Source organism: Herpailurus yagouaroundi, unplaced genomic scaffold, assembly GCF_014898765.1.
Source record: "Herpailurus yagouaroundi ecotype Mexico unplaced genomic scaffold, PumYag 220, whole genome shotgun sequence".
Lineage (NCBI taxonomy): Eukaryota > Metazoa > Chordata > Mammalia > Carnivora > Felidae > Herpailurus > Herpailurus yagouaroundi.
The window spans coordinates 8,806,138-8,829,010 of NW_024412451.1; the positions used below are offsets into that span (position 1 = coordinate 8,806,138).

At 39.5% G+C, this 22,873-nt stretch overlaps 1 protein-coding gene across 1 annotated transcript in view; it reads left to right on the forward strand.

Annotated features, from left to right (window-relative positions):
• Positions 1-336: 336 nt before the first annotated feature.
• Positions 337-22,873, forward strand: part of LOC121018911 (zinc finger protein 675-like) — a gene marked incomplete at its 3' end in the record, with an annotated part of 28,721 nt that continues 6,184 nt past the window's right edge. Inside the window, 5 exon segments of the mRNA XM_040457958.1 lie at positions 337-498; positions 5,310-5,385; positions 5,495-5,634; positions 8,248-8,374; positions 8,876-8,968. Of these exon segments, the coding sequence (XP_040313892.1) occupies positions 337-498; positions 5,310-5,385; positions 5,495-5,634; positions 8,248-8,374; positions 8,876-8,968 (598 nt within the window).

Consider the following 22,873-nt stretch of genomic DNA (forward strand, 5'->3'; position numbering starts at 1 on the left):
CCCCTCAAGCCTCAAGGACTCCCCTGAGCAGAAAGACCCCACCCTGGATTGACTCCAGGACAATGACAGACTTCACTGTCTACCTGCAGGTCCTGACTCTTTTTGCCCCTCCACCCACCTCTCCCCTTTTCCCTTCCATACACCTGGAAGTGTATCCAGCACTTTGGAGACAGGCCTTGAGATGTTATTCAGCCATCTTTGCAGTGTCAGCCTCCCTGAAATAACTTCCTCTCGTGTTTTGCCACCTCTCATCTCTCTGCCTTTGGATTTTGTCAGTGGTAAGTGGCCAAACCCGGTGTGTGTGGGACCCCCAGAGTCGGCAAGAACACCGGTGAGATGAATGGTGATAAAACAAGAAGGAGATTTTCTTCACGGAGGCCAACACTGAGAAGAGAGGTGACCAACATCTCAAACACTGTCCCCAACCTGCCGAAAATCCTTCCAGGTTTATATAAAGAAAATGTAGGACGAAGGGTGGTGTACCTGCAAGTGGTGAAGGTCAGGCCAATCACTGCATTGCTGTGAGGCATGTGGGGTCTTGCTGGCTCAGGGCAGTGCCTGTTGCTGGAGGGGGTAGTTTCCTTTCCCATCCTGGGGTGCTTTCCCTGCTGGGGCTTCTTCCTGAGCTAAATGTTGACCTGGAGAGAAGAATGGAATCAGTTAGAAAGTACAGACCAAGGTCAAAATAGCAACAGTTGAAGGCACTGCTGGGTCCTCTTTCCATTTCACAAAGTCTATGTATATTAACTATTTAAAGCTTGAAACTTCTAGATGTTCAGAAATGGAAAGCAGGGTGATGAATGGGTTGGCTCCTGAAACTCCCATGGAGCAAGAATGTCCTATCCCCTTTTGGGGGTGTCAGAATTCCTGTCCCTTTCCAGTTGTTCAGGCTGAACTAAGAAATTGACATGAGACTGGGTAGTTCAGTTGGTTGAGCATGTCTTGGTTTTGTTTGTGAGATCAGGGATTGTGAGATCAAGCCGCACATCAGGCTCTGCTCTGACAGCACAGAGCCTGTTTGGGATTCTCTTTGTCCCTCTCTCTCTGCCCCTCCCTGGTTCTCACTTGCTCTCTCTCTCTCTCTCTCTCTCTCTCTCTCCCATTCTCTCTCTCTCAAAATCAATAAACTAACATTTTTAAGAAAATTGAGACTGGCAAAGACTATCCTTGTAAGCTGTTTCTTTTCAAAAGAGTCAATTGACATCAAAGCTCAATATAGACCAAGTGAACTTCAGCACATCTATCCATTTCAGTTCCTCAGCCTGGAAATGTCTATTCATTATTGACTACCACCAGCTTTCTTTTATGTGTATCAGCTGACACATCCACCTGCATTTTCTTCTGTCCCAGGCAGTTCACTATTAAACTTATGACTGAAAACACTTAAAAATGCTAATGGATTTCCTTGAGCATTTCATCTATCAAGATGTCAACATTTCTCCTAGGACACAAGGCACAATGTTTACCACTTGATCTGCAATGTCTGCATTCCCTAAAACCTAGCTTTCCCTATAGCTTCACCTGTGGTCAGTTGCATTACGATTCAGAAAAAATTTCCCTTAGCCCTGTTTCTTGAAGGACCTTCTAACCTTTAAACTGTCTTTGTGCAACAGTTTTCGAACTCCACATGCAGATAAATTGGAAAACTATAATGTATCATATTGAAAGATACACATTCAAAGATAATTTCTAGTGTTTCTTCATTATTACAGGAAAAACTTATATTACTGCTAAGACTCTGGCCTTTTTGCCGGAACCATTAACAAAATATTTGTAGAGCTGCTTATATGATAATTATGAAAGGTTTTATTTTATGCCTGTAATTTATTATTTTTTGCTAGATAGATTACATTTTTTCTTAGTTTATTTTAATTAATTTATTTTGAGAGAGAGAGAGAGACTTCCAGCACAAGAAGGGGAGGGGACAGGGAAGGGAAGACAGAATCCCAAGCAGGCACCACGTCATCAGTGCACAGCCTTATTGGGGCTGAACCTCAAACTGTGAAATCACCTTAGCCAAGATCAAGACTCAGAGGCTTAACCACCTTGGGCCACACAGGCATCCCTAGAATACATTACTTTATTCACGATTTTACTTACAACGTCACTGACATGTAATTGAACATAACACTCCTGGAGACATGAACATATAAATGACTGACAGGAAGAACAACAGACTACATTTTTCTCATGAGATGGGGGAGTTTGGGTATAAAGGTTACAAAGATGCTCCCTAGGACAAAGATGCTTGGGGTAGCTGTTATTTCAGGAGACGATCTACTTGTGGTACTACTCCTACAATAGGTAACCCCTTCAGCTTGCCTATGCATAGCAGGAAAACCATAAATGAGTCCTAAACACAAAATATCTGAGGTGTGAGGATCATCATCCTGTCTAGAGGATGTGTGAGTCTGCAAAAGAAGTCTTAGGAAATTTAGGAAGAGTAAAATCATACAAGTATCTTATTTTGGCCACCATGGACAGAAACTAAGTTATTCTTTGCTTTTAATGTGTATTTATTTGAACGATAGAGAGTGAACAAGTGTGAGTGGTGGAGGGGGGAGAGAGGCTCCATACTCACTGTGGAGCCCCATGTGGAGCTTGACCCATGCCCATGAGATCAAGACCTGAGCACAATCAAGAGTTAGACACCCCACCAAGTGAGGTACCCAAGCACCTCTAATTCCATTTTTAGTTATTTTAAAACCTCATCTACTGTTCTCCTGAATGGCTCCTGCACCACTTTGTTTTCCCACCTACAGTGCAACATGGTTCCCCTTCTCTTCATCCTCGCCAACACCTGTGGTTTCTTGTGTTGTTAATTTTACCCATTCTGACATATCTCATCAGTGGAAAGTGATATCTCATTTGTGTTTCCCTGGTGATGAGTGATATTGAGCATCTTTTCATGTGTCTGTTAGCCATCTGCCTATCTTTCTCCCAAAAGTGTCTATTCATGTCTTCTGCCCATTTCTTAACTGGGTTGCTTGTTTTTTTGGGTGTTGACATTGAAAAGTTTTTTATAGATTTAGACTTTTCATTCAAGTCTCAATTACTATGTCATCCCCATCTTTCCAAATGATAGGGTTAAGTTTGTCCTTTTTTGGTAAAGTACATACACTTTGAGCTAGAAGAGAGAATTTTGGAATCGAATTTCGGCAAAAACCAAACAGTCCCAGAAAGCCTCAGAATTGGTACTTAGTGGTAGGTTTTTGATTTTCAGGATGCCTTGAAACCTAGTCCTTGTTCCTACAGCAAGTGCCTTAAATACCCATGCTGGTTTTGAGCAAACTGCAATTTTTCTTTGGACACTTGATGTCTCTTTAAAAACCACAAGTTTTCACAGGTGTATGCTGGTGTCATGCAAAGAATCTTGAGAAGGGGAGCAGAGAACAAAATTATGTACATACTATAACAAAGGAGAGCCTGCAGAAAACTTACTATCGTCCAATAGCCTTAAGATTGTCATCCATAGGATGAACCCTCTGTGGGACCCTGAGGCATTACTGCCCAGGGGTATTGACTTTCCTCCCAAGTAAAGGTAAAAAGATACTGGATATCCCTGTCAAATGGACTATTTTTAAAAGGACTACATGGGCCAGTTTCAGGGAAAAATTGGTTTTCAGTAGGAATCGATGTCATTAGGGCATGAATGTTGGGAAAAACAGGACACAGACAGATACGAATGTTATTTATTTCTCAGGGGTCCTAATCAAACTTCCATCCTCAGCCTTCAGGTTTTCTCACAGGTACAATAGGGGTGACACAGGACTGGAACAACTCCCCTCCTGATATACCCTTCCCTTGCCAGGACTCTCCTTCCCAGGAACCCCCTTTCCCCCAGGACCCCTCCTCTTCCACAAAGGAGCTCCTCCACCCCCTGCTCTCTGCCCCCTCACCCAAGGCTACCATGGTCCCAGGTCCTGGCCTTCATAGCAGCAATGGCCCAATATGGCTTGAGCATGACCACTGACCTAGGGCCTAAGCCTTGTAATCCACTATAATGTGCTTGATGCCTCGTTCTGTTTCTTTATTTATAGGGTAATAATTCCAGGCATAGATTTTGAGGGATCTATTTGAAACTCAATGAGTGATGCCCTTTGGACTGTGCCAATATCCATTGAACATTTTCCTCACAAGAAGGTTGGTAGCTCATCCAATAGGACTAAATGATCAGTTCCACTAACCTCACCTCAAGTGCCATCAGAGACAGAGCATAGAAAACACGTTGAAATGTCATTTATCTCCCCTTGTTTCCAAATGTGGTTACTACTGTCAAATCCTAGATTTTCCCCCTTTTTGGGAAAAAGAAATTTTGGCATGACATTTTCCAAAGAAATCTCAGTCCAGTAAAGGAACTGCAGCAAGTGAATAAGGAGAAATGGGCGTGTAATGCTCAAAAGGCCTAGACACAAAGGAATAAGTTCATAGACTGGGACCCGTTGCTATTCATGGGAGACCCGTGTTTTTTTTAACTGATTTAAGTTCTCTGAGGCAGGGGCTGCTGGTAGCACTTGGTTTGAGCACTAAGAGTGTAGCTCAGGTATCAATAAGGACAGTGGGAGGTTTATTCCCAGGGCACAGAGTAGTTTCTCCAAGCCAATTGATAGGGAGGACTAGGAAGACACCTGTGGTTCCTTGGAGCCCTGTGTTTGGGAATTAGGAAGACATGGAAAATGTTGGCTAAAGACCTGAAGGTGTGTTTGGCTCTTAAATTTGTAACTCTCTTTTTTCCAATGTCCAGAAACTCTGATCACTGGGGAAGAAATGGGTTTAAACCTGGACAATAACCAAAGCCTTCCTTACTGCTCCCAATGGTTCCCAATGGGATCGCGTGTGGAGTTTCAAAACCGACCCTTGCTGTTGGCCCCCTCCTCAGATTCTGTCGATTGTTGTGGTGGGAAACAACAGTGTTGACTTAATTAAGTGCTCCAGGTGATGCTACCTGAGGCCAGAGTATGTCGGCAAGGCTTCCCATTAATTTATGAGATTTGAGTGCAGGCTTTTGCTCAAGGAGAGGTAACAGGGTCTCCTTTACGTGAGTGTGGGAGGATTAGGTCTGTGCAGCACACTGTTCCTATGCTGTAGCAGAATTTGTGGGTGTCTGCGGGAGTGGAAGCCACTGAAAGTATACAAGGAAAACTCAAGAGATTGGGCTCCAAGTACGTAGTCTCCGTTTCTGAAAAGCTCCTGACACAAAAAACTCGGAAGTTTGGCTCACCTGCACTTCAAAGTCCTCCCTGCCAGTGAGCACTTTTCTGGTGAAGACGTTCTATTGGTGCCTTTAAAGGCATTTTCTCTTGATGTAGCTGAGATTTGTCCACAAATACCTTCTGAGAAAGAAATCTAGAGGACAAGGAGAAATAAGAAATGGCCAGCTCTCAGGTAAGCTTGGTGTCCCAGGTCAGAGGCTGGGTCACCTTTTCCCCCTAAAATTCCATGCATTTAGAAATCACAAATGTTGATTGCTCTGTGTTTGGTGTTTCTGCCGTAGGTTTTCACCAAAGCTTTAAAACCTTCTCAGGAAAGATAGTCAAGGTTAGGTCTTTAGAACTCTTCCCCCGTATAAGCACGAATCTTCTCTACATTCTCAAACAAGGCTTTCACAAGGACGTCAACACTTGTCACTTTGAGGTAAAGTCCTGCAAGTATTGCAAACATTCCCTTTAGGACAGATCCAAAGGGGAAGTTGTTGAGTCCAAGATTCCAGTTGCTGATGGGGTCTGGTGCTGGGATTTCAGTCAAGGAAACTGTTCCCCTTTAGTTCCCCATTTAGTACGTCTCTGTAGAGCAGGATGAAGAAAATGAAAAATACAAGGCCCCAGTATCTTAGGAGTCCTCTTTAGCATATGAGAGTCCTTCTGGAGACCACCCTTTTGTTTTTCCCTCCCACGGCTGTATAGTATATAACCAGTCACTCTTCACAACCCCACTGTGGCATGTGGTGCCCACAGGTCCTCTCCTTGTGCCATAATAAAGCCACTTTTTCGCAGTAAAAAATTAATACAAATATACACAGCCTTGATATAAGGTCCAGAACAACTTGGAAAATTAAAAAAGCGGGGGGGGGGGTTGTCTTGGTTTGTAAAATGTGAAAAAGATACTCCGTTTAAATATACTAGACATTACAGGACAGGGAAACAGCCATCTAAATGTGGTGTTTCTCTCATTCAGATGGGGGCTCCCAAATGCGTGTCAATGATCCTGTGGAAGCTGAGGGCATGAGAAGTGAAAAGAATTCACCTATGGCAGAATAGGGTGATAGATTTGTGAATACACCTCAAGGGAGTGGTGGGCAGGGCAGCAGAGGGGAGGCTCCTGCCTTGAGGCAGTGACTTGGGGCTAATTTTGCAGGGGAAAGATGCGTATGTATGCTAACTTATGGAATTTGCCCTCATGTGGTAATTCTGCCTGGGTTGTAATGGGTTACAAATGGGTTGTAAGTACCCATTTGTTAGTTCGTTAGGGCCTATAGATATTTTAAGGCAGGTCACCTGTTAGGCCTGCCTCTCTTCAGCCAGGTGGGCCCTGTGGACTCCTCTACAATCTTGTGCTCAAGCCTGTTTGCCTCAAAGCAGCCTCTACTGAAAGTATATGTGATTGAAGTTTGCATAAATCCACTGTATTCTCTCATAATTAGACTGACATTCAGATTTACTGTTTGGGGGCCAACAGAACACACCAGGGATCATGTGTCCTTTGGTATGTCTTAGGCACTGATAGCAATTTGTTTCCTTACACTTCGTGTTCACTTCTTTAACTGGCCTGGTTCACTCTGCCAGATTTCTCCCCTATAACGTTGATCTTTCCCCCCAATCTTTGCTAAGGATCTTAGATTTACTGAGCGATGTGCAGAAGCATCACATTTCAGCTGGAAACTTCTTTCTTCTGGGTTTCTCTTTGCTTGTAGTTTCTGGTGAGGAGAACCAAGCCAAAACAAATGTAGCTTCCATTAAATTTCCTTACACCTTGAAGCCCATTAATAAAGGAACGTTATGCCCTGCCTGTCTCAAGTATCTAATAAAAATTAAACTTTGAGGAATGAAAGCAGTTATCATTTCCTTGAGGAAGGGCATATCCTGCATGTCTCAGGTGCCTATCATTGGCTGCAAGGTGTAAGTAAATTTAATTGAAGCTACATTTCCCCACTTGAACGAATTACAGCCTTACATCTTTAAGGTTGTTAAAGATGGAAGGTCTCCTCTTCAGGAGCTTCTTCCTGCTGAATTGGTTCCTACTGATGAGTGGAGGTTGGCTGGTTGAGAATTTAGTAGGAGTTAGAAAGGCAAGGCAGCTGTCTTTAGAGTTGATAACATGTGGGAGTTTCCATGAACAGAAAGAGTCATCTGTCCCCTTGAAGTCCTGCCACTGAAAGGGTCTTGTCACCAGGTGGAGAGAAAAAGGAGAAAACAGCAAAACATGATAAAATGACAAAAATGAAAGAAAGCCCAAGAAAGTTTGTATTTACCTCCACACTCTGGTCACAGAAACACCCTTCTATTTACTGCTTTATATTTTCAGAAAATGAAAACAAGATTCACATACTTGACATGTTTATGTGTTAAAATCCTCAAATATAATAGAGTCGTAGATAAAAAGTGCAGCACGTGAGGTTGTCACACACAGGAACCTTGATTTGCAGCCAATAAGCAGATCAGAGGGAATACCTTCCAAAGGAGAGATGCACAGAGTAAGAGGGAGGGGCATGATCACTTCCTTTTATTTAAGTTTTGATGGACAATTAGGAAGTGGAGCCATGTCATTTTCTCTGAACTGGGCATAGGGCGGCACACGTGCCTTAAGAGAACACTTCTGTACATACGCTGTGTGTTATGCAAATGAGGTTTGTGCTCCCCCTTGGGTGGAGATTTTGGTATTACACGGGGGTCAAGGTAACTGTCCTCACTCCAAGAGTTAACCCAGTCGTCCATCTGCATAGGTATGAGTCGGGGGTTAAGCGCAAAGTCGGCCTGCCCAAGCTCTTCCTTAGGGTGGTCGTTACATTTTGTTTTATGTTTTCTGTTTCCATGACAGGAGACTCTGCCCATAGGGTGTTTGCCAGAAGTAAAAGATAAGGTAGAAAAAAGAGGTGAAGTAAAATGGTGGAGTATGGTCCGTGGGTACAAGTAGGTAAGCAGTGAAGAACAACTCTTGGAGTCTAGCTGGTGACATTAACTCCCTCTTGCATCTTAGGTACCATTATGAACTCTGCCAATGGCCACTTCATAACTGTGGTTTTTATTGCAGACACTGCTGACCTTCAGGGACGTGGCCATCGAATTCTCTCAGGAGGAGTGGGGATGCCTGAATCACAGTCAGAGGGAACTGTTCAGGGATGTGATGTTAGAGACCTATGGACACCTCCTCTTCTTGGGTGAGGATATCTCCTTCTAGATTTCCCAAACCCAACTCGGGTTTTGTTCCTTCCCTTGAAGAGTCTCTCTTGGAAGCTCCCCCTTTATATGACTGGGATTCAGATCCCTGCAGCAAGGGATAGAAATGGGGATTTGTAGACATAGAGAAATATCTTCATGATATTTCCCTTTCAGCTTTAGCCTCCTATCTTTTAAAGGTACCATCATCATTTTTGTAGATAAATGGCAATTCTAAACATTGAGTGGCATAAGACGGTATGGCCCACATCTTAAACTCCAACTTTTACTCCTTATTGTATTGGTAGCACTGGGAAGGCAGGTCATGATGTGAATGTTTGAAAGTCCTCCTGCATGTTGTAAAGGGACTTTTTCTTGTGAAACAGTGTTTGGGAAATCATTTTTTAGAATTCTCCCATGTCCCTTGTTGTCTGCTGAGTACATTACCAGGTTGAAAGGTAGAAACTCCAGCAATAATTATATTCCTTCATTCTGATAAACAGGTCTTGTGTCAAAACCAGACCTGGTCATCATTTTGGAGCAAAAGAAGGAGCTGTGGGGTGTGAAGAGAAAAGAGACAGGAGCCTCACACCCAGGTAGGTGGGAGTGATGCACACGACACAGGTGAGGTCCAAATATGAAGGAGGAAGATGGATCTAACAATGTTGTTCAGGTAGCTCTCCTTGAATGGAAATTCATTTGCAAAGCCGAGTTTTAGGTCTTTCCCTCTCACAGAGGGACATCTGCTCTCTGACACATCATGTCTTTGATTCTCCGAAGAGTCTCCTTCAGCTCCAAGGAAGGTCCACCATATCCATGGTGAGGACCTCCATAATCTGAGAGCTTCTCCATTGCTGTGAGAGCCCTAGAAGAGCTCTCTGTATTTCTGAGGAACTCTATGCTAAGTCATCTCTAAATTCTGTTTTGCTGCTTGTGATAAGTGTGTGAGGGTAGTGGTGGGCCCATTGGGGTTTGAGGCAGAAGTCTTGAGAACACTGGAGACAGAGATCTCATGTTTTCTGGTTTAGGATTTCCAAAGTTACAGAGGATTTAATCTTAAGTGTACAAAATTGAGGCTCAGTAATTTCATAAGATCACAGAACACGTCCCTCAAATGAGAAAATCTAATCCTTTATTTCACATCAAAAGTTTATGTGTCTTTGTAGTAATTAAAATTTGAAAAATTTTTAATTAAATTAAATTTAATTTAATTTGAAATTTTAAATTAATTAAAATTGAAAAATTCCACTGCTCAATGGTGAAATAATTTAATGTATCTATGTGTTTCATAATTACCTATATATTAATGCCATAAAGGAGCTAGAACATTTACAAGTTAGAACCCACAGCCTGTAATAAAGTTTCCATCATTACCTTTATTTCCAGGTAATTGCATTATTTTATAATTTTGTATACTTGGAAGTTCCTGTGACTTTTTCATATGTGTCTTCACTTTCTAAAAACTTGTATATGAGACACATCTCTGATTTTTTAAATCAGAAGTTCTCTATGACCTGGGTATGTGCCTTGTAGGAAATAGAGGGTGACTGAGTGACTCAGTCAATTGAACATTGGACTTGGGCTCAGTTCATGATCTCACAGTTGGGGAATTGGAAACTAGCATGGGGCTGTCTGCTGTCCATGTGGAGCCTGCTTAGATTATCTGTCCCCTCTCCCTTTGCCCCTCCACTGTTTGCATGATCTCTCTCTCAGTAATAAATAAACTTTAAAAACAAAAGGAATTGAAGTAGATAATTACTAAAATCCATATTAAAAAAAGAAAAGGATTGTTCATAAATGTAATCTTACCTCAGGAAAAATTAATCACGAGATTATTCTCCCACTTTCCTCAGCATGTATCTGAATTTCATCCCAAATATTTATTTGATTATGAAGTGATTGTCGCTGTATATTCCAACTTTGGCAGTGTTTGTTGATGTAAAAGGAAAGGTTTTTTTTAGTCAGCTTGGTTCTAAAGAATGGATTATACCCTTACACTCTGTGTAAGAAGAGGAATATCTTAAGAAAATAATACCTTTGTAATGTCTTTTACGTGCTTATTTGTAAAATTTTTCAGTAGTTGATTTTAATGAATATCTTTCCTGTGAACTGCCAATGAAGACATGACAACAATTCAAAAGCTTCTTTTTCATGGGTCCATAGTTGCAGTTTAAAATTATAGTTACATAGTACATTTCCTTTGAAAGGATTAATCTATTTCTTTTATGTAGACTGGTTGGAGTTAAATTTTGTCTGATTCTTGTTTTGCATTCTATAATAATGTACTTTCTTTTGTATGGGACGTTCCACACATGAGTTAGTTGTAGTTTCATTTACCAGTGTATCTTGTTACAGGATGTCAGTGTTCATCGAGTACATTTTAAGAACATGTGAGTTGAAGTCAAGTATGAATCAGCCATGCCCTTTACCAGTAAAATTATGTATGTATTTCTTTGTATAAATATGACCCATACATAATTTGGGACTCATCTTATTTTTCTCTTTCCTTGGTTAGTGGTCAGTGAATGTTTTATCATGTCTCAGTGAAGTGTCATAATAATAGACAACTAATGTCTTGGTTAGTTGTCATAATAGACCATTAATTCATCTTGTATTTATTGGTGACTTTATATTCTCCTTGCATAAGAGAATCTCTTTTATGAATTGAAAGTAATTGTCCAACATTCTATATTTCCAGAGTACCTGGGTGATTCAGTATGTTAAACATCCAAGTCTTGATTTGGGTTCAGGTCATGAGCTCAGGGTCATCAGATTGAGTCCATGTCAGGCTATGAGCTGAGGATGGAACTTGCTGGGATTCTCTCTCCTTCTCCTTCTGCACTCCCCCTGTTGTCTCTCAAAATAAATAAATACATAAATAAATACATAAATAAATACATAAATAAATACATAAATAAATACATAAATAAATACATAAATAAATAAATAACGATAATAATAATAATTCTCTATGACTGTATCAAGTTTAGAATTTTTTTTTATTATACTCTTTTTCATAAATTTTATTATGAGGATTTTTTTCTTATAGTTTATTTGAATTTTCTTTTTTTAATTTACATCCAAATTAGTTAGTGTATATTGCAACAAAGATTTCATGAGTAGATTCCTTAATGCCCCTTACCCATTTAGCCCACCCTCCTCAATACTCCCTCCAGTAACCCTCTGTCTGTTCTCCATATTTATGAGTCTCTTATGCTTTGTCCCCCTCCCTGTTTTTGTATTATTTTTGTTTCCCTTCCTTTATATTCATCTGTTTTGTCTCTTAAAGTCCTTATATGAGTGACATCATTTGATATTTGTCTTTCTCTGACTAATTTCGCTTAGTGTAATACCCTCCAGTTTTATCCACGTAGTTGCAAATGGCAAGATTTCATTCTTTTTGATTGCCAAGTAATACTCCATTGTATAGATGTACCACTTCTTCTTTATCCATTCATCCATCAATGGACATTGGGCTCTTTCCATACTTTGGCTATTGTTGATAGTGCTGCTGTAAACATTGGGGTGCATGTGTCCCTTCGAACAGCACACCTGTATCCCTTGGATAAATACCTAGTAGTGCAATTGGTGGGTCATCGGGTAGTTCTATTTTTAGTTTTTTGAGGAACCTCCATGCTGTTTTCCAGAGTGGCTGCACCAGCTTGCATTCCCACCAACAATGCAAAAGAGATCCTCTTTCTCTGCATCCTTGCCAACATCTGATGTTGCCTGAGTTGTTAATATTAGCCATTCTGACTGGTGTAAGGTGGTATCTCATGGTGGTTTTCATTCATATTTCCCTGATGATGAGTGATGTTGAGCATTTTTTCATGTGTCCATTGGCCATCTGGATGTCTTCTTTGGAGAAGTGTCTATTCATGTCTCTGCCCATTTCTTCACTGGATTATTTGTTTTTTTTGGTGTTGAGTTGGTAAGTTCTTTGTAGATTTTGGATACTAACCCTTTATCTGATATGTCGTTTGCAAATATCGTCTCCCATTCTGTCCGTTGCCTTTTAGTTTTGTTGACTGTTTCTTTGGCTGTGCAGAAGCTTTTTATTTTGACAAGGTCCCAGTAGTTCATTTTTGCTTTTGTTTCCCTTGCCTCCAGAGACTTGTTGAGTAAGAAGTTATTGTGGCCAAGATCAAAGAGGTTTTTGCCGCTTTCTTCTCGAGGATTTTGATGGCTTCCTGTCTTACATTGAGGCCTTTCATCCATTTGAGTTTATTTTTGTGTATGGTGTAAGAAAGTGGTCCAGGTCCATTCTTCTGCATGTCGCTGTCCAGTTTTCCCAGCACCACTTGCTGAAGAGAAAGTCTTTATTCCATTGCATGTTCTTTCCTGCTTTGTTAAAGATTAGTTGGCCACACATTTCTGGGTCCATTTCTGGGTTCTCTATTCTGTTCCTGCGTGTCTGTTCTTGTGCCAGTACCAAACTGTCTTCAGGATTACAGCTTTGTAGTATAGCTTGAAGCTCTGGGATTCTGATGCCTCCTGCTTTGGTTTACTTTTCAAGATTGCTTTAGCTCTTTGGGGTCTTTTCTGGTTCCATATGAATTTTAGGATTGTTTGTTCTAGCTCTGTGAAGAATGCTGGTGTTATTTTGATACAGATTGCATTGAATATGTAGGTTGCTTTGGGTACTATTGACATTTTAACAATATTTGTTCTTCCATGCAGGAGCATAAATCTTTTTCCATTTTTTGTGTCGTCTTCAATTTTTTTCATAAACTTGCTATAGTGATTTTCAGTGTACAACTTTTTCACCTCTTTGGTTAGATTTATTCCTAAGTATTTTATGATTTTTGGTGCAAATGTAATTGAGATAAATTCCTTGATTACTCTTCCTGTTGCTTCATTGTTGGTGTATAAGAATGCAACCGATTTCTGTGCATTGATTTTATATCCTGCAAGTTTGCTGAATTCATGAGCCAGTTCTAGCAATTTTTGGTGGAATCTTTAGGGTTTTCCATTTAGAGTGTCATATCATCTGCAAAGAGTGAAAGTTTGACCTCCTCCTGGTCGATTTGGATGCCTTTTATTTCTTTCTATTGTCTGATTGCAGAGGCTAAGTCTTCCAATACTATGTTGAATAACAGTGCTGAGAGTGGACATCCCTGTCTCATTCCTGACCTTTGGGGGAAAGCTCTCAGTTTTTCCCCATTGAGGATATATTAGCATTGGGTCATTCATATATGGCTTTTATGATCTTGAGGTGTGATCCTTCTATCCCTACTTTCCTGAGGGTTTTTTTTTTTTTTATCAAGAAAGGATGCTGTATTTTGTCAAATGCTTTCTCTGCATCTATTGAAAGGATCGTATGAGTCTTGTCCTTTCTTTTATTGATGTGATGAATCACGCTAATTGTTTTGCAGATATTGAACCAGCCCTGCATCCCAGGTGTAAATCCCACTTGGTTGTGGTGAATAATTTTTCTAATGTATTGTTGGAGCTGGATGGCTAATAACTTCTTGAGGATTTTTGCATCCATGTTCATCAGGGAAATTGGTCTATAGTTCTTTTTAGTAGGGTCTCTCTCTGATTTTGGAATCAAGGTAATGGTGGCTTCATAGAATGAGTTTGGAAGTTTTCCTTCCATATCTATCTTTTGGAACAGCTTCAAGAGAATAGGTGTTAACTCTTGCTTAAATGTTTGGTAGAATTCCCCTGGAAAGCCATCTGGCCCTGGAATGTTGGTTTTGGGAAGATTTTTGATTACTAGTTTGATTCCCTTAGTAGTTATGTGTTTGGTTCAAATTTTCTATTTCTTCCTGTTTGAGTTTTGGTAGTGTATATGTTTCTAGGAATTTGTCCATTTCTTCCACATTGCCCATTTTATTGGCATATAATTGCTCATAATATTCTCTTATGATTGTTCCTATTTGTGCTGTGTTGAGATCTCTCCTCTTTCATTCTTGATTTTATTTATTGGGGTCCCTTCCTTTTTCTTTTCGATCAAACTGGCTAATTTATCAATTTTGTTAATTCTTTCCAAGAACAAGCTTCTGGTTTCATTGATCTGTTCGACTTGATTTTTGGTTCTGGTAGCATTAATTTCTGCTCTAATCTTTATTATTTCCTGTCTTCTGCTGGTTCTGGGTTTTGTTTACTGTTCTTTTTCCAGCTCATTAAGGTGTAAAGTTAGGTTGTGTATCTGAGATCTTTCTTCCTTCTTTAGGAATGCCTGGATTGCTATAAAGTTTCCTCTTATGACCACCTTTGCTGTGTGCCAGAGGTTTGGGTTGTGGTGTTATCATTTTCATTGGCTTCCATATACTTTTTAATTTCCTCCTTAACTTCTTGGTTAGCCCATTCATTCTTTAGTAGGATGTTCTTCAGTCTCCAAGTATTTGTTACCTTTCCAAATGTTTTCTTGTGGTTGATTTGGATCAAATTTAGAATTTTTATCCTTAATTGTGGTGCTATTCCCATGACATGATTTGGTACCAACTCATTAACTTGTGTGTCCTCTGTAGTAGTTGTGGCTTAATAAAGATTACTTAAAGCAACTTCAAGGTATAAAAACTCATTTTAAACTGATACTCTAAGTTGCATACACAATCATTCTACTTTTCATCTCCACCCCTGTGCCCACCTTAACTTACTGATGTCACAATTCTATCTTTTCATAAGTACTTTATTACCTACACTTATGATTTTTATATTCTTTTTTTTAAGTTTGTTTCTTTTTTTATTTATTTAGAGCAAAGGATCAGGGAAGGGTCAGAGAGAGAGTGGGACAGAGGATTGAAAGAAGGCTCTGATAGCACAGAGCCCGATATGGGGCTCAAACTCATGAGCGGCGAGATCATGATCTGAGCTGCAGTTTGATGCCTAACTGACTGAGCCACCCAGGCACCCCTGATTTTTTTATACTCTTACTGAAAAAAGTATTGTAGCAGAAATTAAAATGACTTGTTCTACCTCATTACAATGCGACAGGTTTCTATAATTGTGTAGTTTTTTTAGATTTCGTAATGTGTTTTTATTTTTGAGAGAGAGAGACAGAGAGTGCAAATGGGGGAAAGGTAGAGACAGACACACAGAATCTGAAGAAGACTCCAGGTTCTGACTACAGCACAGAGCCCGACATGGGGGTAGAACTCATGGACCTTGAGATCATGACCTGAGCAGAAGTCAGTCACTTAATCAACTGAGTCACCCAGGCACTCCAATTGTGTATTTTTTATATTTAGCAGAGCTTTATGTTCTTATGTGGTTTTAGTTACTGGTTACAATCCTCTTATTTCAACCAGAAGGATTTGCTTAATATTTCCTGTAGGACAGGTCTACTTGGAAACTTAGACTGGTTTTTACTTGGGAAAGTCTCCATTTCTACATTCATGGAAAACAGTTTGGCCAGGTAGGGTATTCTTAGTGGACATGTTTTGAACTTTCAATACTTAAATACACAGGCACTTTTTCCTATAAGATCTACTAATCATCCCACAACTAATCTTACAGGAGCTCTCTTGGACGAGATGAGTTGCTTTTGCCATACTGGGTCAAATTTCTCTTCTTGCCTGTGAGTTTTGATAGGTTAATTATAAGGTGTCACTGTGTTCACGTCTTGATATTTATCCTACTGTGAATTGGCTGAGCTTGTTGCAATTGTCTCCTCTTTCCACATACAAGACTTGAGCTCTTCATATCAATGCTCTGCCCCCTTTCCCTCCCCTCTCCTAAGGGGTTCCCATAATGTACATATTGGATCACTTGTTGGTGTTCCATGAGTCCATAGACCCTGTCCTTTGATTCTTAGCAGGTATTGAACACAAGAGTACTTTAGGTTGTCTGATTCTTTATTCCACTTGATCAAGTCTGTTGTTGGCCCCTTAGTGTATTTTTCAATTCAGCAATTGTACTCTTCATCTCCCAATTTCTTGTTCATTGTTGGTGATATGTTCTGTTTCCTTGGCTTTACATTTTGGTCATGAATAGTTTTCGTGCTATCATTTAGTTACCTATCTATTTTTCTTCTTCCTCCATGAGCATCTTTATGGTGGTTATTTTGAATTCCTTGTCAGGCAATTAATACTACTTTATTAATTTAGGACCAGTTTTGGAGATATATTTTGTTCCTGTAATTGGAACGTGATTTCCTCTTTCTTTGCATCCCTTGATATCTTTGGGTGACATTTGGTAATTAACAAACAAACAAAAACAACCCAAACAAACCATAAAAACATAAAACAAAACAAAAAAAAAGCCTCTGGGCCCTGGATTATGGACTTGATTTGTAAAGAGGAACACAAAATATAGCAATTCTTGGGGCAGTGACACACGTTCTGGGCATTTGTCATGTCTGAATTTCTGTAACTGCCAAGTTTAGAAATGCGGTTACTTTTTAGAGCCTGTGATACCTTCCTGTCTCGGTTTGTCTTCAGCTCTGTAGTCTCTCCCGTGTTTGAACAAATGCTCATCTTCTGTCTGAGCAGCCAACACAGAGTATCCAGAGGATGCTTTCATTCCTTCTGATTTCCATGTCATGAATGACAGAAGGGAACCCCTCAGGACAGCGAAGAAGCCAGATTGTCGAACATACATTTGTTTCTGTCCTCAACAGAGGGAACACTTTTCTCACTGTATTGCCATGGAGTGTCAGGGAGGGTGAGCAGATGTTGTAGGCAAGTGTCCATGTGACTCTTCTTCATTTGTACTTGACTGTGTGTGCTGTATTCTCCTAATGGGCTTCTGGAGCCCTCAAAAAGGTCCTTTGGTCTATTTTTGTCTCCATGGAGGAGCAAAGTCCTGGTGCTTCCTATTTCTCCATGCTGGTCATATCCTATCCTGGGTATTTTTGCACATTACCGTACTTACATATATCCATGTCAGTGTAGTAAGTGTGATGACTGCTTTTGTATCTGTTAGTTGTATCTTTCCATAACACCCTAGGCTTGTTGGTAGACAAACCAACAAGAGTCCTTTGGTACAGTGATATGGGAAGAAGTGGACACTGTGGTCGTGACTATTTATACTTAAGGGATGATGGGCAAGGTGATGGGGTGCAGTGAAATGCAGAATGTTTACTATAATGGGTATAACCAAACAGGAACAATTATCTGTAATGAAATGCTACTGCTAGAAGAGATCAAGGATAGAACACCTTCTGGGGAAAACCCCACCTTAAGTCAGTTATTTGCAGAACAGTGTCTTTGAAGCAGTAGTCAAAAATCCATTTTTAAACAAACATATTCTCTGGAAGGACGTTTCAAAATGCTGAAAAGTCATCTCGTCCATACTGAAAGTAGTCACTGGAAGTATTTCAAATATAAAGTTGGATTAGCCATTCCCTGAAATATTCTGAGAGTTAGGCATTTGGAAAGGAAGATAAAAATTCTAAATGTGATTGATTTGAGAAGCCCTGTTTGGAGGTTCATTATACTTCCACCTGTTCCCAAGGCTCTGATTTTGATAAGCACAGGAGGGTTTAATCCATACATCACTGTTCAATAGTTACAATAAAAGACTTAATTTGGAGCAAGTATTTGTGTGCTGTGATCTTAGGAAAGCCTTGAGTTGAGCCCTCTAGCTTCTGTAATTACTGTGTGTTTATAGTGGAGATAGAAGGTACCAAGGCACTGAGTGTGGGAGAAACATGAATCCAGGGTGAAATGTTAATAGACATGAGAGAACTCCATCTCCAGAAAACCAGTATAAGATTAAGAAATGTGGAAAAGTCTTCTATGTAAGCTCAAATCTGATTGTACATGATTGTATCCACACTGAAGAGAAGACTTACAAATATAATCACTCTGGACAGCTTTTAACTAGTCTTCGAAACTCAACAGCAGAGATGTATTTCATAATGGGAAGAAATCTAACAAATTTATACAATGAGGCAAAGTCTTTACCACTCAATACGCTTCTACCTAAGGAGGTACATACTGGGGAGAATGCTAAATAAATGTATTTAAATATATATAAACACACACACACATGCCCGGCAAAGTTGTTAAGCCCAACTACAAAATTTCTGAACATCAGCGAGAGTACACTGAATGAAACCCTACAAATGTAGAGAATGTGGTGAAGCACTTAGTTTGTAAGCAAAACTGTTCAAAATGAGATAATACATCCTGGGGAGGTAACTTACAAATGTCAAGAATATTGGCAACCTCTTTCCCTGGAATTGAACCCTTCCTCAGCATCAGAGAAAACATACTGGATAGAAACCTTAGAAATGTAATGAATGAGGAAGTATTTTGGGTTTTAATATACACTTCTGGAAAAACCAAAGCCTTTATAAAGAATAAAAACTTTACTAAGATGTAGACATTTGGCAAAGTATGGAATGAAAAGGCAAATCTAAATAAAATGAGAGAATTCACCCCAGGAAGCAGTAAGTCAACACCACTTTTCAGACATGATTCTAAATCAGAGTGTTTATGGAGAGGAAAATCCAAAGTTGAAACCTGGATATCACTTCCATCAGTGTAGGTATAAGGGGCACTAACCCCTCCATCGTGGAAAATCTGAGTATCTCTTGAGTCCTTAGAACTTAAAACCATACCTACTATTCCATGGAAATAGCCTATTGTTGACCCCAAGGCTTACCTACAACATTACCAGTCAATCATCCCATTCTTAGTTGTCTGTGGTATAAATGGTATTGTTAGAATTAAGGAAGCTTGAGAAAACAAAAGATTAAGAAAACTATAATGAAAACACATTTACAGTAGTGAATGGGTTTATATTTTTTGAAAACCTGTGTATAAATGGACACACATAGTTTAGATGCATGCTATTGAATGGTCAGGTGTATTTTTAAGATGTCTGAAAGGATCAAGGCAGAATGGATGTCTGGAGAAGGACAATCATTCTCAGTCTGTCTCCTTTTTTCTATTGTCCATTTTTGAGGGTTTATTTAACATGGCATATATTACTAATTTTAAATCATCTCATGCTATGGCTTTAGTGCTTCTGTGCATGGAAAATGATTTGATTTTTGTTGTCTCACAGACATGAGGGACTCTTTTATGATAGGAAATTCATGTTTACCTATTTTTTCCTGGGAAGATTAAGGACTCTGGTATGTCCTACATAGGAAGGAATCTTACATGTGGATGCTGTTTGTGATGGATATATAAGAGTGACATCAGCCACCAAGAAGTGTTCAAGGCATCATGTTTTGCAAAAAAATGCTTGACAGAGAAACGTTCTGAATGTAAATATTTTGCCAATTCGTGTGTAGAAAAAATACGGTGGTAGCTCATAAACACCTGAGTATATCGTCATAATAGCAATTGTTACAAGTCAAGAATATTAGTTATGTATCTGAAATCAAGAGATTTTCATGGATATCTGAGGAAAGTATAGCTAACTCTTCTCTAAAGGGGTGAAAGATGATTGTCGATCTACTTTTACTCAATAATTAGCCTTAGTTTGAACAACATGGAAAGTACAACTCACAAATCAATACATTAGAGGAAAAAGAGTGGTTCTTGAAAGATTGTAATGTGTATTTTGACCAAGGATCACACAGTGATTTTGTAGTGGTTTGTTAAAAGTCTATTTGAAATTAATATATATTCATTAATCATCCTGAATGGATTTGAATATGTTAACACGGATTTATAATGAAAGAAGTGGTATCCTAATGCAACCTTAGCCTGCCCCATCTTCATCAAGGTTGCAGGTAAACAGGAACACAAAGTACGCTTGACTCTTGTACAAGATGAGTTTGAGCTGTGTGGGTCCAACTTGTAGGCAGTTTTATTTATAATACAGTACTGTAAATATAACTTCTCTTCCTTTGAATTGTCTTAATATTTTCTTTTCTTGGGCTTCCTTGGTGGTAAGAATACCATAATAAACACCTATAACATACAAAGTATATTTTGATTGATTTTCTTGTCAGTAGTAGGCTATTAAAATGACGTGTTGGGGAGTCAAACTTGTACACAGATTTTCAACTGCATGGGTGGTGGGTACACCAAACCCCTGCCTTATTCATGGGTCACTTGTACTTGTTTAAGCAGTGCGGTGCTATCACTAATAATTTTTTTTCCAGTGGCCTTAAACCTCAAATTCTTTGAACTTAATTTTCCCAAAGTTTACATATTATATCTTTTCTTCCTTTTTTAAGTGCTGGGGCATTAGGTGCTTTTAATAAGGATGCTATAGGAGTATTATTGAGAATGTACCTGAACAGTTTCCTGATACTGCTGCCTTGCAGTCCATTTTGTATAACCAGGCTGACTACAGGGGTTTCAACTGACTCTAGCTTCACCCAATAGCAAACTCACTAAATAATAGCCCCACAGTCACAAGCAAACAGAAGTTCCTGATAGGAGTTCCCAATCATCATTTGTGTAAGAGTGCCCACTCTCAGTATATTTGCCTGTCACATCCTTTAGAGAAGGCCCCTACAGAGAGCGTCTGCCATTCTCCACTCATTTTGATGTGAATTGTGCATTCTAGACTTAGCCTAGGAGCTCCACAGCTGTCCAACCACGCACTCCAAAAAAGACATATGTCCCAATTCCTGCCATTCCCTCTGCCTGTGCTCATCCTTGACCTCTACATCTTGCCCCCCATGACATATTATATGCATACTCCATGGCCTATGAGTAGTCACTTATTTCTTTTTATTGGTCCTTGGCCCACAGAATGATGCACAGTGGTTCTACCTAACACCTACTAACTGAACAAAGTTACTACAAATATAAGACCTCTCTACCGAACTCTATCACTATTTAAAGTCTTAACCTATGTGTTCAGTTTTTTTCCTTCTGCGGTTTCTGTGACCATGTGGAACACAGATATTTATGGTTTTGATAGGCACAGAATGCAATATGTTATATTAAGTTAAAGAATGATTTTGGAATAACAGTACTAATTAGGAAGAAGTAGACGTGTGCATATGTGTGTACCAAACCTAGATCTTAATAAGGAATGGGAATATTTGTTCAAATGAGGATATTCCAAATCTCAAAATTGATGATTTCCTTTCAACCAAAAATGTTACGAATTAAAAAAAAAAAAAAAAAGGAATGCTTCTCTACATTGTTTGTATTGACTGTATGTGTCCTATATCTCTGTGCATCTTGGTGTGAGAATCTCCCCATGCAGATCCTGTCGTGCCTGCCTGGCTATTACTCATGTAGGATGTACTCTGTTTCCAAGTTCCAAAGTTTATAAACTGTTGCTTCTATGACTTGTGCAGTGATTTTAAGATTAGTTTGCATGAAATGACATGGTGCTCAGATGTTATTTGAATATGGCAGTAATTCTACAGGGAGTATATTAAATTCCATGTAGTTTATTTGATACATTTCCTTCCTTCTTGATTGGAGAAGAACACTGAAGAAAACTTCTTTAGATACTATTCTTTTCCCTTCTCAAGAGTGACCTCATCCAAGTTACTCCCTTTAGTGGAAGAATTTGCTGAGGTGAAAACTTGGAGAACTGTGAGTCATGGGTCGTTTTCACATTTATTTGAAAGGAACATGGACAGTGCTGAGAGTTTAGTAGATGTTCTAACTGTAGGAAGAAAACAGTATTCAATTAAGAGTGATGCTGCAGCTCAAGATAAGAGATAAAAAACATCCAGGCTGAAGCATTGGCATGAATTCTTCATGTGGGGAAGGACATCTGTTCTAGGCTGCACGAGTGACTCTGAATTATAGAAGGGTAAATTTTACTCGTTTTCTTTCCAAATCCTCTCCAGTTCTTCTGTCTCCTCATCTCCATTCCAGTGATGTAGCCATCATGATTGTTCTTTCCTCAGTTAGGGAGACTGCCCCCTCCCACAAAAGCCATGCTGGCTCTTCTTGGTTTTTAGTAGCTTAGAATTTTTAAATTTTTAAAAAGTATGCTTAATTATCAGAGAGAGAGAGAAAGAGAGAGAGAGAGAGAATGGTGAAGGGACAGAGAGGGAAAGTGAGAAAACCCCAAGCAGAATCTGCACTGTCAGCACAGAGCCTGATGCACAGGGCTCAAGCTCATAAACCGTGAGATCATGACCTGAGCTGAAGTCAGATGCTAAACTGACTGTTCCATCCAGGCGTTCCTAGAATTTTTTAATATAAAAGAAATGGTTGGTAGTTGAATCAACTGAGCCATTTCTAATATCACAATACATTGTTGACACCACTTCAATGGAAGGAACAGGAAAAAAAAAAACATCAATTGTACACAGGATTCCTTCAGGCACTTGGTATGGAGAGAATTATGAGGACAGATAAAACATGAGGATAATATACTTTGAGAGGAAGATAGTTCCTACTAAAAGCAAATATGAGAAACTCCTGAAATGTGATGAAAGCTCTGACAAGAAGCTCCCTTTGGTCACTGCAAGGTCTTTGAAAACTTCTTGTGATGAACAAATGTGACAGAGATGGGGACTTGTGAATCAACGTGGTGGTTTTCTGCGATTGAGTCAGATCCTTTTCTCATGATTGATTAAATTCTCTAGTGGTACTGTGGACAAGATGATGTTGGATGCCATAGGTGTCTGTCCTTTCCCAGGCCCAGTTTTGTGGAGGTTGATGGAGAGG